This window comes from Falco punctatus, assembly GCF_963210335.1.
Source record: "Falco punctatus genome assembly, chromosome: 14".
Lineage (NCBI taxonomy): Eukaryota > Metazoa > Chordata > Aves > Falconiformes > Falconidae > Falco > Falco punctatus.
In genome coordinates, this window is record NC_137594.1 from 12,581,827 (window position 1) to 12,598,406 (window position 16,580).

Consider the following 16,580-nt stretch of genomic DNA (forward strand, 5'->3'; position numbering starts at 1 on the left):
TAATGTTTGTGTGTGTATTTTCTAGATTATATAGATTTAAAATACCAGAGAGTCCCATTCAAAGCAATTTTTTTTTATATTCTTGGAATGCAAATAAAGCTGGTACAGGCAAGTTTTGTCTTGAAGGCTCAAGCTTGCTTAATATTTCAATTAATACCCGATTCTTCTGCCATTTGAAGATACGTGGTTTTAACTGGGATGGACTTTTTTCTTTCTGATTTGTATAATAAGATAATACTTCTACATAAGGATTACAGTCTGAAGTGACTCTGGACTCTATGAAATAATTTTTCCACTTGGGAAATACTTCTCTTGTAAAATACACCGTGAAAGGAACAGTACTAAAACTACAGCAGGTTTTGCTAGTGCATGCTTAGATTCTCCATAGTGAAAGTATAAAGCTCTCTGAGCATCCATATTAGAAATTCTGAGGCTTCAGAAACTTGTATCAGCAGTAAAACTTTCACGCTTTCTTTTCCCACTTAATAACATCTACGTTCAAATATTTCTTGGGGAAGTTATTCCTGATCACACTGAAGAATCTATCCAAGGAGACTAGTGTTACGTGCTTTGTAATTCTGAAAAGATATGCTTGGGTATCTTCACCTGAAGTACTTAGATTTGAAAAGATTAGCGAATGGTTGTCATCTTCATGCATCTAAACACAAACAACTTACTGTGAAGTACAGATCTGAACTTTTATCTCTAGACCTCACAGGCATGTTTTTAATGACATTGTTTGCTATACAATGGAGGGTTTCTTTAGGCAGCTTTGTGAGAGGCATCTGTTAATTTTGAAACTTGAGAGATCTAATTTCTAGAAAACCTGAGCTTTTTCATCTTTGGTGTTCAAGGGATCTTGTTTATTTGCAGTTCACTAGTTTCTTAAACTCCTTGCTGACTTACTGATGTTAAGAGCAGAGTTGGACTGTTTTTTACTCATTTATATCTGGTCTTTGCAGACTTAATTGTAGAAGATATAGCCTGCATCCTAAACCATCAAAGTTTATCTGATACATGGGCATCTATCTGAAGTGAGATGGTCTTCAGTTTGATGGATGCTGGGAGTCTTTCCATTCCTAGGGACATAGTCGTTATCCAAGAACGACATTCAACGAATTTATGTTCACTGCCTGTCACAAGCAGTAGCTGATCAGAATCGAATATGTGCAAGTGTTTCCATCTGCTTTCTTAGAAAACGTTTTCTTTAGATTGCTGTTTTATTTCATGTGAGGTTCAATATTGCCATTTCAAAATCTGATTCTACTTAAGAACTTCCATCTGGTTTTTTAAAGCATGTATGTTCTTTAGTGCATCCTGAGGCGTACCTTCAGATTTCTTAGGAAATGAGAAGTCATGATGTGAGAGTTGCACTACATGTCTGCTTAGCTCAGTCTCCCATTTGTAAGTGACCGGTAGGAAACACTGTATGAGTGAGTGCTGGAGAATAATGCTTCACCTGGTGCAGTTCTTTATTTTCTAGCAAGTGGCAGAGTATTCAGCAGAGTCTTTGCTTCAGAGTTGTATCTCGGTCAACTAAAAGTTGACCCTCAGTAGACATGTCTTACATGAATTTGTCTAATGCCTTTTTGGGTTTATTTATACTTTCAATTTTTGCAACATCCTATGGCAATGAGTTATACAACAACCAACATTTTTTCCTCTTCTCCCCAGTCCCTCCCCAGACCTAATGTGTTATGGTTTTGATGGGCATACCAGTTCTTACGTTTTGAGGAATAACAGATATTCATTCTTTACATGTTTTCTTTGAACTTTTTGTGATATTTACAGGCCAGTTGCACAGTCAAATCTTTTCCAGAATGAAGAATCTTAATTCTCCTAATGAGAAAGCTGCATTGCACCTCTTAGAGTTCTTGTTGTCTTTTGTGTTTTTTCTGGTTTTGTTGTGTTCTTTAGATGGTGCAACCATAATTTCATTAATGCTGAGCTAGTTCATGGAGAATTACAGTAAAGGTGAACATCTACTTAGTATTTCTTTAAACACTAGGTGTGTGATCTTCTAAGTCTTAGAATCCTAAATGTGAAACTGATTTAGGTTTTATGTGCATCTGACAAGTTATAAGTGGTAAATATAGTGTTTAATATTTTTAGAAGTTATTTTGACTGTTAAGGTACTTTTTGCCTGTAAATGGGTAGATAAGTAATCAATCTATGTATTTTATTTTTAGGAATCTGAGAGACTGTGTGACAAGCTGCTTTTAAGACAAAGGATGAACTTGTTGTCCCAGATGTCTGCTACTCCAATAGATTGCTTATTTAAGGTTAATAACTTTTATGGCCGAATATATATGTACTTCAGTATTGCATGTTTATACCCCTTCCTTTCAGTGATTTTCTGAAATGTAGTGCAGTGTTAATTAATTACTACTGCAAAATATGTTTTAGTAGGTGCTAAAAGTGTGTTTTGAATCTAGTGCATTTCTGTGCCAAAATGTCACCAAGTTAATATAATCTTACAGATTTGAGCATGTTACACGAAATACCAAAGCAAATGAGGATGAAATGCTCCTGCTGTTGGTACTGATTGGCTCATTTAATGCACAGATGTGGTATTGCTATCTGGTTGTCTCTCACAGCTTTTGATGCTTGAAATTGAAAGAGCTTTCTGAAATAATGTAAATGTGGTCACCTGACAGCTACTTCATATTATATGTTAATCTCATATTGTCATCCTAAAAGAATTTTGCCTATACAAGGACACAAAGCAGAGCTTCTAATTATATGTGTTCACAGCTTATGGCTAGAGACTCAGTAATTTTGTAGAAATGTTTTTGCACAGAGGGAGCTCAATTTCGTGACGGAGTCTAAAGAGAACAATAAGAATTGTTTTAATTTTTTATAGAAAGCGAAGTAAGCCAAGAACAGATTCTTTTTAATACTGAATGCCCATTAGGGGGTTTTGTGCTGTGATATTGTGCGTTTCTGCTTTCTAGTGCTTGAATTCATGTCTTTTATAATCGGTTCCTTTTGTTTTGTGCTTCAGTAAATGACTGTTTTTTTGTGGGTTTTTTCTTGTTTTTCTTTAAAAGGAGTCTTTATATATTGATCCCTCATTCTCTTTCTTCTTGTGGCTTTGTGTAGCATATTGCTTCAGGTAATCAGGAGGAAGTGGAGCGATTACTAAGTCAAGGTGACAGTGATAAGGACACTGTACAGAAAATGTGTCATCCGCTCTGTTACTGTGACAAATGTGAAAAGCTAGTTTCTGGGTAAGTGCTTTCCATCTCCACAAATACACAAAAAGCTACGTGAAAGTTTTAATCTAAGATCTGCTTTAGAAAGTATACTCCTTTTGCTTATAGAGGAAGTTAGTAGCACTTCAGGAGGTAGTAGAGTGTACGTTCGTGTGGTTTGAAAAAGCAGAAGAAATATCAGGGGAATATTGAGTGCCTTGGAACCAGCCAATTTTGCGATGGAGGCTGTATGTCCTTTGGTGAATGTGGTGTGAAATGTTTCTCCTTTTGAACCTAACTTAAACATTTTGGACAAACCCCACATCTCTTAACAAAACGTAAACCTGTGTGGAAAAGGATAAAGGATAAAAAGTTCCAAAATCAGGTTTTTGTCAGCTTTGGCATTTTTTTCTCATTCTCTTCCCCTTACCACTGCTGCATAGGTAACTGAGATGCTTTTAAACCATTGTGTTTTAAAGGAAACTGAATGATCCTTCCATTATCACTCCATTTTCCCGAGATGACCGGGGGTACACACCACTTCATATAGCTGCTATTTGTGGTGAGTATTGTTGGTTTTCTTCACTTGTGTTTTCTTCTGCTTGTGTTTCTTATTTTTATGTTAGCATGTTTTCCAGCTTTGCATTAAAAGGGTGAATTTTGCATGAAAGCGTTTTCAGCTTATTTGCTATGGAAACTGGTATCTTGGCCCAGACTGGAGCTGCGGTATCTTCTTTTAAGCTCAGTTTCTTATGGCCGAGTTAGTGTTTCTTTGCTGGCTGTTTACTTTTGCCTTAGTGGCTACCACAGCAGTTCTTCCTTCAGCTGTGAAAAAAGTAAAAATATGTCATCGGAAACCAGTCTTGTTTCACAGACCTGGCAGATTGAGAAATTAATCATTCCTCTCTCCTGCAGCTGGCTATGCATGTACCATCTCCTGTACTGTACTGTTCATTATGCCATTGATCTTACATTTATTAGAAGATGTACTAATTTTCTTAGTGAGTTTTTAAAAATAAATAATTCCCTTTTTTCATTATTATCTTGAATCCCAATAGGAGAGTGCTTTGTGTGACGTGGCTTTATTTTCCCTTCTTTTCTAAGTCATAAGGTGCAAGCATAGTTTGCTTTTAGCTGGAGGTTCTTTTACGGGGCTTTGATCTTGGGTAATCTGCAACAAAAATACAAGTACCAAAGTAGTGACTATACAGTATGTAGAAACGTAGTATGCAGAAATGCAGGGTATCTTGCTTTATAGTTCATGCTTGAATGTGAAGAGTAGCAATGTTTTTCTGCAAAGTTCACTTCTTTCTTTTAATGTCTGCCTATTTTTGAAGGGCAAACATCATTAGTGGATTTACTAGTAGCCAAAGGAGCCATCGTCAATGCCACAGATTACCATGGTTCAACTCCACTTCACCTTGCCTGTCAGAAGGGATATCAAAATGTTACAGTAAGCACCAAAAGACTTAATTAGAAATAAAAATAAGTACTTAAATATATGACTCTTAACTAAGCTGTTGTATTGTTACTGTCATTTAGGTCTTCTGAGAAGCTGTTACCAGAACTCTGTACACTGTCAGAATTTGAGGATCTTTTATCATTGTAGTTTGCATATTTTATTTTCTCCTATACTGCAAGGTTTACAGCCATGTGTAATAACCAAGCAATTGACAGCTATCGCTATGCATGCCAGATCATTTGTCCAGTTCAGTAATACAAATCTAATGCACAGTACGAACGGAGAGCCTGTTAACTTCTTTGCTCTTGATTAAGACAGAACAACCATTGCAGTCATTGGAATAAATTAAATGACTTTGCATTGTGTTTAGGATAGACTGTGTAACTACGTTAATTACTGTGTACCTGGATTTTGTATATGTGAGATTCTTCAGTTAGCATTGCTGAAATTAAGCTGTGTCTTCACTTGTATAGGCTCCTAAAATACAGGATAAATTATTGTGCAGTATATGTATTGTAGTGTTTGCTGCAGCAGATGATTCATTTTTTCAATGACAGCTCTGAATATGTAAGAAGCAGCTTATAGTTGCTTCTTAGGGTAGGGCAAAACCAGTACTGTAATGCCAAGAGGGTAGCGTCTAAAACAGGAGAGACAGCTGATTTTTTGTGAAGTGCTTCATCATGCTGGAAACCTAAAGGAATCCACAGAGTAACAATTGTTTGTCCATTAATTTTTTATTTACTTAAATGTCTACTTTTTTTTTTTTCTTTTAAGCTTCTCTTATTGCACTATAAGGCAAGTACTGATGTTCAGGACAATAATGGAAATACTCCACTTCATTTAGCCTGCACTTACGGTCATGAGGATGTAAGTAATTGTTTTGTAACAAACTAAATAGTCTAATGGATTGGAATTACACTGTGATGCGAATTTGCAGTAAACTTACATATTGTAAAAAGTAAATAAAAAAGATTTGAAGGCTAACTAATGCTGTAAATGAGGACTTTATTCAGTAGTTCGTAGCAATTTTTATTACGCATTCACATTAAAGATAGTAGTATTCTGCAAGTTTAGTTGAGTTACTTAACTCTTCTTTTAATGACACTGAACCATAAAAGCCTGCCCATTAGGCAATGGATTATATGAGCAGCAATGAAAAGAACCTTTTTAAGATTGTACATGTTATATGAATTGAGAGACAATACTATAATTTATTGATAGCTTTCCTTTTCTTTCCAGTGCGTCAAAGCTTTAGTCTACTATGATGTCCATTCCTGTAGACTAGATATTGGTAATGAAAAGGGAGATACTCCTCTCCATATAGCTGCTCGTTGGGGCTATCAAGGGATCATAGAAGTGCTTTTGCAAAATGGGGCAAATCCAGAAATTCAAAACCGGATGAAGGAGACTTCCCTACAGTGTGCACTAAATTCCAAGGTATTCTTCTTTATCTTCTGTCCTGTTTTCTTTCTGATGCAGTTCCATGGAGGTGTAGATGCTTACCTGCTAATGGAATTTTGTGGTCTGGTACTATTAAAGTGAAAATGTGTGTTTCATTTTAAGGAGGAAGGGTCACATTTTAAATCTAATGGCATAAATACAGTTTGTGGTATAGAACATAAACTTGTAAATGGGTATTTTTAGTCTGCTCCGTCATAACCAGTTAGTAATACTAGGTTGTTGGCTAATTTGTGTTTCCGTCAGTAGATTCGTCTTTCAGTGGAGTTACGCTGATTCTCTTAATATTTTTATGCAGATTTTGTCATTGATGGAATTAAACTATCTAACGTTTGAAAGAGGACAGAGTGCTTCTGAGGTAACAACCAACGCAAGTTGCTGAATGTTTTTTTGCCTGTTAAACCTGCTTAATCTGATAAGTAACTTTTTCTGTTTTGGTTTGGTTTTTGTTCCCTAATTTTAAGTCACCGCTTAGGTCCCCTCAGCGCTCAACAGAAACTTTCAGCAGAGGATCATCTGTCTCAAGCCTGTCCTCAGCATCAACTGATATAAGGCAAGAAGAAGTAAAAAATAGTTACAAAGAGGTAAGACTGAGGTGTAAGTGTTGACAATAAGCAAAGTATAGGTGGGTAGAGTGATATTTCACAACACTGTTTTAAACTGTTTCTTTGCTTTCTGTCTGGTTTGGAAAATTGTATGGTGCTCTTCTCTGGTGCTTGTCATTTCAGTATCTAAACACTATTTTTGTATGGTATCAACTGCTCAGCGCATTATTTCCGGGGGAAAATTGAAAGCATATTTGGAACAGTGTTCAGATTTACTGCCATTAACTACATAATTTCAGAATTTATTAAGGTTTACAAATTGATAACGGCAGTCAGTGCCCCAAGGACCTTGCTGTCCTGTCCAGGAATTAAATGCTATTGTTAGCTTACAAAATCTGTCAGGGAAGAGACACTCATACAGGCATACTGGCAAACAGCTTAACAAGCTAGAAAGTTAAGACAAACTTTCAAAATAGGTGTGATCAAATCACATAGGAAATCAGTTTTGAAACATGTGAAGAAGTACACGCTATATACTAATATGTTGCACATATGTGTTTGCTGATTTTGGTCTGTCCACACCAACCAAGATGCTGTCCTCTGAATTTTTTCACGTGGGACCTCAGAATCATACTTTCCATTTATCCCCTCCTAAGACTGTCATATCAGCACTCCTTCCGATGCTTCTCTTGTTATTTTTTTCCGTCCTCCTGTTCCATTTTTTCCCAAATTGACATCCTTAGTATTTTTGTTTCTCTCCATATTAACTCTACATTCAAATTCTTCCTTTTCCTGCTATTAAAAGGTTCTTCTCTTGCCAAAAGTTTCTTTTTTCTAAAAATGTTCAAGCAACTCAAGGATGTAATGTTTGCCTGGACAATATTACTTCACACTTCATTATCAAGTATTTATGAGAGCCTGGGTGTAGGAGTGTACGTCCCTGTTTGTACAGAGTCAAGTACTTGAAGGTCTAATGTATGTAAAAGTTTGCCTCATAGATTGAGGATTTATTTTTCCTTAAAGGAACAAACTCGTCTCACCCAAAACCTAAGACTACTTCAAACCATGTAAAAAGATTACAAGCAGATTACGCTTTAGATTCTTAGGGTCAACGACCTTCTCCTGTAATCCAGCTTTCGTTCATTTCTGTGTGCCAAGTTTCACACGGGCTCACTGCTCTGATTCTTAGTAAGCACAGAGGCAAGGGCGTAATCATGAGACAGCTCCGTGAAGGGAATGCCACTGGAAGTTACTGGAAGCTGTTAAGGTCAGTTTTCTAGACTTCAAGGCCATGGATTAGAGGATGCAGTTAGATCTTTATTAGTCATTGCTACAGGTGAATTAAACTTTGCTAAAATGAGCATACACCAGTTACGGTGTGTGTCTTGTTTGTGGCTTGTTTACAACTTGGAAAAGAGAGAGCAAAAGAGCCAGACGAGTCAATATGGAACTTTCTCTGTTGGAAATAATAAATCCTTGCACAATTTCTGTTCAGCAGCAGAAAAACTGAGCGTTTGAGTGAATTGCAGTAGATTTGTTTTGTCTATTTTTACCTTTAAAGGAAGGTACTTCTGTTCCATGGGGGAGTGAGAAAGCAAACTGGGAAGATGGGGAAATGCATGTAGCAGACATTTTGCCCTAAGTACTCTTAGTAAATTATCTATAAGCTGCATAACAGATGTTGTATGCTGCTCCACTGCTAGGGCCTGAGGCAGTTTTTAGAACTGTAAGGAAGTTGTTATTTTTGGAAATAAATTATAAGAGCTTGTGGGTCACTTGCTATTACTGTTAGGCATCTTGCATGTGATAAGACTGGCTCCTGAAAAATCATCAAGACCTTTACGTTCTACAGTGACATTATCCTGTATGATTAGGGGAAATTTATGGGAGGCACAGATCTCCCTAGTATATATAGTCCATTTTAGATGTGTGTGTGCAGATAATAGGATTCAGCTCACCTAACTCCAGATGTTCAAAAGACAGTTGTCTTAATTTTTGACATCTATTTTCTCTCCTTAGTCAGCGGAGAGAAATCAGTACCTCCAGAGAGGAATTAATCTCAAATAAGTGTAGTGTGAGCCGAGCTGCGCTCAGGTGTCATTTGTTGACTGCATTCTGTTTTGTAGTTACCAGAGGAGGAGTTTAAGTAACTGGCTTAGATTTAAACAGCTGACTTCTAGACATTCGAAGTTAGGAAAGAGGGATCTTGCCTTCAGTGCCTAGTGCACGACTTCAAGGAACATCACCTTGTATTAGAAAGGTAATGATAAAATAAAACTTAGCAGCTTTCCTAATAAAGATAAAAATGGATAGAGAGATTTAATCTAGCCTCTGATCTTTCAGCTGTAAATATATCCTGTTCTGCTAAAACCCTGAAGAAAGAGATAAGACCAGTAAAGCACAAGTTCCTTTTAGTCTCATTCTGCCTTGTTTGCTTTACCAAACACTGCAGTCACAGTTAGCAAGATAGTAATTTCTAGATAAAGGTTGAAATGTGACTGTAGCTCTGACCCCATGGCGTTTTCACCTTGCAAGTTGTTTCTTAATATTGAAACAATTTTGTTTACACAGCAGCATCTTTGATAATTCTAGCACAGTGCTAGAATAATTTGCTATAATGCTGAAACAAACATTCACAAAGCTTAATAAATGATTCTTCCAGTCTGCAGAGGCTGGACAAGTTGCCTATTGATAGTACTAATGGACTTTCCCTGCTCTTTTCCTGGCACCTGTCTCATTTCTATGAGGTTAGATCCCAACTTCTTCACGTGAGAGAGTCAGAGGAGAGGCAGGGAGACAAGCACGTCTCATTTTTCTGCTTTTGCAAGCGATCGGAAGAATCAGGGGAATGGCATCAGTGCACCGCAGAGCATCTTCCATCATTTCTTCTCTGCACTTGCCTCTTTCCCCCTTGCAGAGCTCATAAACAGGAGAACACCGACACCAAGCAGTCATGCCCAGGCATTAGCTGGCCTGAGCATACACGTCTTTAATTGGTGTAATGGTGGTACCCTGGAATAACTCTTGGAGCTGAAGAGACCTGGCTTTTGCTAATGCATATCCTTTGATATTTATATCTTTACAGATTTTAAGTAGGAGAACAAATTTCATACTTACAATCAAGTTAGATTTGTAAATGTTTGGGTTATTAACATAGGAATAAACCAGTGATCTGCAGGTGAGCAACTGGAAAACTGTTTTTTCATTCTTAAACTGTTGTTTCTCAAATAGCAAAATAAAACCTGCCGTCTTTGTGCTTCTGATAGCGTGTAGTAGTTCAGCTAGAGTCCAAACAGTAGTAGTGTTTATCAGGGTAGAAATTTGTCTTGAGTAGGGATTTTTCATGTTAGGTTCACAACAGAAATGCATGGTCAGCTGCTGCTGAAGCAGCATAAAAATGTGTATCACCTGACATGGCTTTGTTTGCATGGACTACGTGCCCTGTGTTTAGGTGAGTTCTGGTTATCTTTAACTAAGCAAGTCAGAGACCATCCAGTGTTCACAGGCCTTGCACAGCTTTTGTGCTTCATAAAGGGAGAAGGCTTTTCCTTTAAAACTTTATCAACAAATATGAAATGGGCCAGCAGTAATCCTACCACATGAGCTTAGGAGGTTAGGAAAGGACACAGGATTTTCTGTGTCCTTCTTAATACCAATACTAGCAAAGCAAATTAATTGTTTTCTTCATACGTAGGTGGAAAAACTCCTAAGAGCAGTTGCAGATGGAGATCTGGAAATGGTAAGTCTTAGCGTGGCTGTTGAGTATTGTTGAATTTTAATTTACCTCATTCAAATTGAGGAAGTTATTTGTAAATAATATGAAGTGAAGAATGCTTTGGGTACTACCTTCCTTCAGCAACTCAGCTCATTTTCTATAAAGAATATTCACTCTGTGTCCCCAGATTATTTTACATACAGTGCTTTAAGGCCTGTTATTTTGACATTTCCATGACCTCTTGCACTAACAAAATTACTTTAAATTGGATAATTTCTTTTTTAGAAGGCCTTTTGTTTAAAAATCTATGTATAGTCACCTCTAGGAGGTCCAAAGAGCTTGGGAAGAGTAACAAGGCAGGTGTGTTGAAAGGAAAGAGCAATTTATTTGCTTGCAGGTGCTCAAGCTGCACTACCAAATGCTGTTGTTAGATGGGGAGTATGGTGCGTTGCAGAACAGTAAAAAGATATGTATACTGAGGTCACAGTGTTGGACTGGATATGCAGTCAGCACAAAACAAAACAAAAAAGGTAAAATAGATGAGTTTTCAGGTAAACCGGATTTTTGACAGCAAATCCAATAGAAATTGTTGTTATTCCCAGTTGCTTGTTCCTGTGTCACAGAAGTATTTCACATCTTTTCCCCTATGTGAATTGATGCCTGCACTCAAGTAGTAATGCTGTTCTGGAGACTGGATGGTGGGATTTATAGTTTGGGGTGTTTTGACTTAGGAAGCATTCCAGGAATACAGTGATTTAAAATCCACAAATGCTTTTTGATTCCTGAATTGCATGGTTCTCTAATGCTTTGAATATTGTCTACTCTTTATGGCGTGTTTACTGCATGTAATAATTGTGCATAGGTACTACAAATGAAAAATGAGCTCTTTGTTCGTTGGGATACCTTTTGATTAATATTTCGTACAGAGAGGAAATTTAGGTGACACCGGTCAGTACAGAGACGTTATCTTAGGGACATACAACTTTCCTGTAGTTTCATAGTTGTAGAGACATACAACTTTCCCTTCAAATAGATAGCCGATGGTTATTGTAATACCATTCAGAGCTGATGTCCTGTGATTTGTGATACTTACCACCTATCTTGACATACTTTTTACTTACTATTGCCCTTTATTCCTGAAAGTTTGAACAATAAGGTGCTTCCAATGTCACTCTACTGAAAAATTGAAGATGACACAGAAATCTTTGCAAGTTTTGTCTTTGGAGACATGTATAAGGCTGCACATTTATTGATTGTTTTGTAGTTCACAGAACAAAATCATGAACCCGTGTGAGAATGCAGGATCTCTCTGCGGGGTGCATTTTCTGAAAAATGTGTTTAATGACATGTACTAGAGTTACACATGCTAATGAAGCATTACACAGTCATAGTAACATAGATAATCTGCATCACAAAATACATACCATGTTAATATTGATCCTCTGATGTTTTATTCCAGTTGGATGATAGAAATTAATTTATCAACTGATAAGGAAAGAAAAGTTGAGTAAATATGATCCTAGTTTATAATATAGCTTAATAATTATTTCTAGGTCAGCCCTTAAGTCATTTCAGGAAGCAGCAATACATAAAATGGGGACATTTACCATCTTCCTGGCAAGTAGTAAACATGAATGTATTACACAACTTTTTACAGACTGTGAAAATCTAAACAGTGTCATGAAAATATTTAAAGAAAATTAAATATAGTGCTATAATTTGCTAGATAATTAGTATCTGGCACTGTTCAACAGATAACCAGCAATGAAAAGCATATAGAAATCTAATCTATGCGTTCAGATGACATAACCGCCTTACTTTTTGTGGCTTTGCTTTCCACATTACTCAGGTTCACGTAAAACTGTTCATTATAAAGAGAATTGTCCAGTCGAATGGCAAAGGTTATAGCTTGCATATCTATTAAAAAACACGGTTATTTAAAAACTCTTACTTTGTTCTGACAGCCTGAGGTCTGTCTCCATAGGAACAGAACCAGCAGTGGGGTCATTAGTGGTGCTGTAGATTTCTGCTGTGGCAGCCAATTGAGCTTTGCAAGAGGAGACATTAAAAATAAAGTGCCACGAAACTGGAAGATTAAAAATATAAAAATATATGTATATCTATCTATCTGTCTCGTGCTGTGATTGTTCAGGAAGCCAAAAACAACCTTTGCCTCGTTGTAGCACCTGCAGACTTAAAAGCAAGTATGCTTTAGGTTGGAGATAATTATGTTAATTAATGACAGTTATTTTAATCAGCTGACTCAATGGCAACTAGTTCTACATTTTGAAAATAAAATTCAGTCCACTGTGGTAAATGTTCTGTGTTGTTATGGGAAAGAAATATTTTGAGATGGTATGGAGGGGGTGTCTGTATCGAAAGGATTAAGCTTTACTCTCAAAACACATTTCAGAGTTATGCAGCAGCTTTTTTGGGGGAGGTTTTCAAACTGCACTTTTTACATATTTAGTGGTTGCTGACTGGGTAGAAAATTATTATAGCTCCATTACTGATGGAGACTGTTAAGAGTTGTTTTCGCCCGTTGTATATTGCTTTGAAGAAAGCCTTTATATGGCTCTGAGTCAGTGAAGTATGGTGTAGAAGTAGTTGATACGGCTTAACATCAGTTTTTGGTCTTTCATTTGTAGCGATTTGACTTGGTGGTCAGGTGTATGCCATGGCTTCGTAGTGATGGATGAACCATTCAGCTTTCAACAAAAATGCTTAGATTTTAAAAATAAGCAAATAAAACCCCCACTTTTAGTGTTAGAGTGGGATAACACTAGACAGACCTGGGAGGCTACATAACCTCTGCTGTTAAAAATATTTGAGAAGAGATTGTTCAAACTTCTGTCAGTGGTGTTGAGTAAGAATTGACTTTCTCTCAGCATAGAATACAGGATTAGGCACTCTTCTGAAATCCTGTCAACCCAGCTAGTCTTGGCTCTTCTGGTGGAACGGATGTGCGCAAAACCACCACAAAAACCCCCAAATCTCTTGTATAAAATAAATCTTGTGGAGCAGCTAGAAGTCTGGCATACAGGGTACAGTGCCCCGGTAGTGTTCTACTAAATACGCCAGGAAGCTTGTTACTCTACAGTGTAAAGAAGGTTTTAGATGACAAGTTAACTGGCAAAGGGAGATTATGGACAATTTCCTGAGATGCTTTGGGGTGTGTCTGCTTAAAAGTGCATTTAACCTTTTGCCCAAAAAGACTTTAAACCAACAAGAAAATGGCTATTCCATTGTAATTATAAGGATGTATGAATGGGAGTAGCGTGTTCAGATTTTTGGTGAGACACTGATACTAGTATGTAGAGGGCTATCTGTTTGCATAATGAGAGCAGCAGTACTGAGTTGTGGTAGAAGAAGGAGGAAGTCTCAAGTGGGAGAACCTTGGTCAGTCTGCAGGGCAAGAGGGAAGTGAAGTGACTACTATTTTAGGCATGTACAAATGTAGCAAATAGTAAACCTTGTGGCTTTCCATAAACAAACAAGCTCGAGAGAAGATTTTACTCCAGAGAAAATGTGGAATTTGCAGAGAAAGTAATATTCCCTGAGAAGAACATCCCTTTTCTGTCTCAATTTATGTTGTCATTCAGAATTGGGTGTACGGCCCTTACTAGTTGTCTTAGGATTTATTCTAGCTTGCATCTGTTTAATTGGATAGATCATTAATGCATGTTTGGTTTCCCAGAGCTACCTTAATGGTAAGAAGCAGAGCTTGCTGACAAATGCAAGAGCACATACAGTGGGAGGAACCTACTGGAAATTCTTTTCTCCCCATTCTTTTCTTGCCTAGGATCTGTGGAGCTCTTGGATTGGTCCAGTTCTGTGGCATCAAACCGAATCCACAGATCCAGCAAAGATACTTCTATCTCAGTTTCAGCCAATAGTGGTTCCTCGATTTTGCTCCATGCCACTGTTCAGTGGGAGGCAAAGGGCTGATCTTTCTTCATGGTAACAAGACAACGATACATCTTTCGACAGCTCTGTTAAAAGCTGCTGAAATAAACAAAAGAGTAAAGGGAAGACCCTTCACAAGATGACATGTATTACAGCTTCATACCGACTATATAATCCCATAACTTGCTGTGTCTGGGAACTTCCCAGAAGATCTGCAGGAGAGATCTAACCTCCTCACACAAGTGCCCTGATTTCTCTTCTGTCTCAGTTTTTGAGTGCTGTGATGTTACGCCTTTCATGCACCTGGAAAAAGCTGACTGCTAATGTATTGTCCCCTGCATTAGGAGACATATTTAAATATTTAATATAAATATTTAAATAAATTTAATTCCCACTTCTGTCTTGAATTTCTGAACGACTTGTCTCATTGAGCGTAATTGCAAACTCAGAATGATTTTCACACTAGGTAGATGTCAGGCTTAACATTGCCAGATGGTGTAATAATGGAGACTTAATGCAGTCCCTACTAATTCCAAGATGCCTTTAGTTTACAGCAAATTAATGAATTTCAGGATTAAAATGTATTTCTTAGCTTTTTTTGGTTGCATAAAATATAGTGTAAAATGAACATGCAGTAAGCATCACTGTTTGTAAATTGCATATGAATGCTCTGAGTCCTACGACTCTCTTCACTGAAGGGCCTCTCTCCTCCTTGAAAATGAGGCATTGTACACTGAGGAAAAACTGAAACTGTGAAGCTTGTGGGAAGTGACAGACCTAAGAAAAGTCAGCACCCCTGCAGAGTTTTGGATATTGGTTAAACGTTGTCATCCTTGTCGCTTTTTACGTTCATTAAAGCAGAAGGTGAACGGAAATTGGCATTGATACAAGCTGGCACAAATCATCTGAGCTGAAAGGACTTGGAGGGTTTCAGAATGCGTGAACATTGAAGTCCTGCTCGGGCAGCAGAAGTCGGTTATAATTTACTTCACTGCTAGACGTGGTGAACTTTCTAGCTGCCTTGTCAACAACAACATTGGATTTTTTCATTTGGCCTGTGGGCAGCTGATGCCGGGAGGTAGCTGTATAGTCTCCCTGAGATACTCAGAAGTGTATGTTTGTGAAATCTTACTTGTCTACATACGCAAATTTATTAGGGTGTAGAACCTTTGGACTCTATAACGGAGGATTTGCTTTTTGTGCCAGGTACGTTATCTCTTGGAATGGATGGAGGACGACTTAGAAGATGAAGATGACACAGCCAGTACATCAAAACCAGAATTCTGCCATCCATTATGCCAGTGCTCAAAATGTGGGCCAGCACAGAAGGTTGGAGTATTCATTCTGTAAAAAGAATAATTTATATTCTTGTGATGTAACTTTTAGCTCTAGAGAAGTAGCATTCGTATTGCCCAACAGCTCAGTATCTCTGTCTAAAAATACACAGATCTTAACAGAGGTCATCTGTTGTCATGAAATTGTTCTCTTTTTAATTGAAATGTAGAAAATTTTGGATACAGAAAGAGTGTTCCAGGACTTGCTTAATATCTAATGGAGTGAAAAAACTTTGCGGTTTGCTTTTAGAACACGTGGACTACTGTTGTTAAGGTCTGGACAACTTTGAATAAATGGGAAAAATTATTTTCTAAGCCTCAGTTTCTCCTGGTTCTCTTTTATAGTTTACATTGCTAACGGTCACAGAGTATCTGCTTATCTGATAGTAATCCGTTTAGCAAGGAATACCTGCTAATCTTATGATCAGTGTAATGCTGTTAAAGTCTTTTTTTTAATTACATGACATTTTCATACAAGCTGTATCTCAAAGCTCTTCAGAGATTAAATATAATTGCAAAGACTTCAAGACTTCTCTCTCAATTGCAGACTTCCTTTCCCTTTATTTATCACGGACTGTGATAGAGAAAACACTTTTTTCTCTTTTTCTTCTTTAATTTAAATAAGGAATGATCCTAGCTTCTTGGAAATAGAAAAACAATTACTTGCCTTTCAGGAAGAAAATGTATTACTGTGCCTGAAGGTATACATAACTGGATAAGTCATAGAATCATTTAGGTTGGAAAAGACCTTTGAGATCATCAAGTCCAACCATTGAAATTAAGTAATTGCAAAATAAAGTAATAGCAAAATAAACCAAAGTATAAATTTTCAGTGTTTTGGCTTCTTTGAGGTAACAGTAACCGTATCTCTTAACTGAGAAAATGTGAGATGGCTTAACTTTTTCTGAACTCCTCACTGCTACCTTATGTTTATTTTGTGCAGGCTAAGAGTATGCCAGTTGTCCT

The 16,580-nt window shown here is 37.3% G+C and overlaps 1 protein-coding gene across 11 annotated transcripts in view; it reads left to right on the top strand.

Moving 5' to 3' along the window:
• ANKRD27 (ankyrin repeat domain 27) overlaps positions 1–16,580 on the top strand; it is a 59,046-nt gene that overhangs the window by 32,569 nt on the left and 9,897 nt on the right. For 10 of the 11 annotated variants that reach the window (XR_013923693.1, XR_013923694.1, XM_080365062.1 and 7 more), the window contains 10 exons: positions 2,190–2,282; positions 3,103–3,230; positions 3,674–3,756; positions 4,532–4,647; positions 5,431–5,523; positions 5,896–6,093; positions 6,413–6,472; positions 6,579–6,698; positions 10,354–10,398; positions 15,487–15,609. Coding sequence is in view for 9 of the 11 variants with exons in the window: in XM_080365062.1 (XP_080221188.1) it covers positions 2,190–2,282; positions 3,103–3,230; positions 3,674–3,756; positions 4,532–4,647; positions 5,431–5,523; positions 5,896–6,093; positions 6,413–6,472; positions 6,579–6,698; positions 10,354–10,398; positions 15,487–15,609 (1,059 nt within the window). In the remaining 2 variants the exon portion in view is untranslated. The remainder of the gene's footprint in view (positions 1–2,189; positions 2,283–3,102; positions 3,231–3,673; positions 3,757–4,531; positions 4,648–5,430; positions 5,524–5,895; positions 6,094–6,412; positions 6,473–6,578; positions 6,699–10,353; positions 10,399–15,486; positions 15,610–16,580) is intronic. The other variant, XM_080365057.1, reaches the window with a different exon arrangement.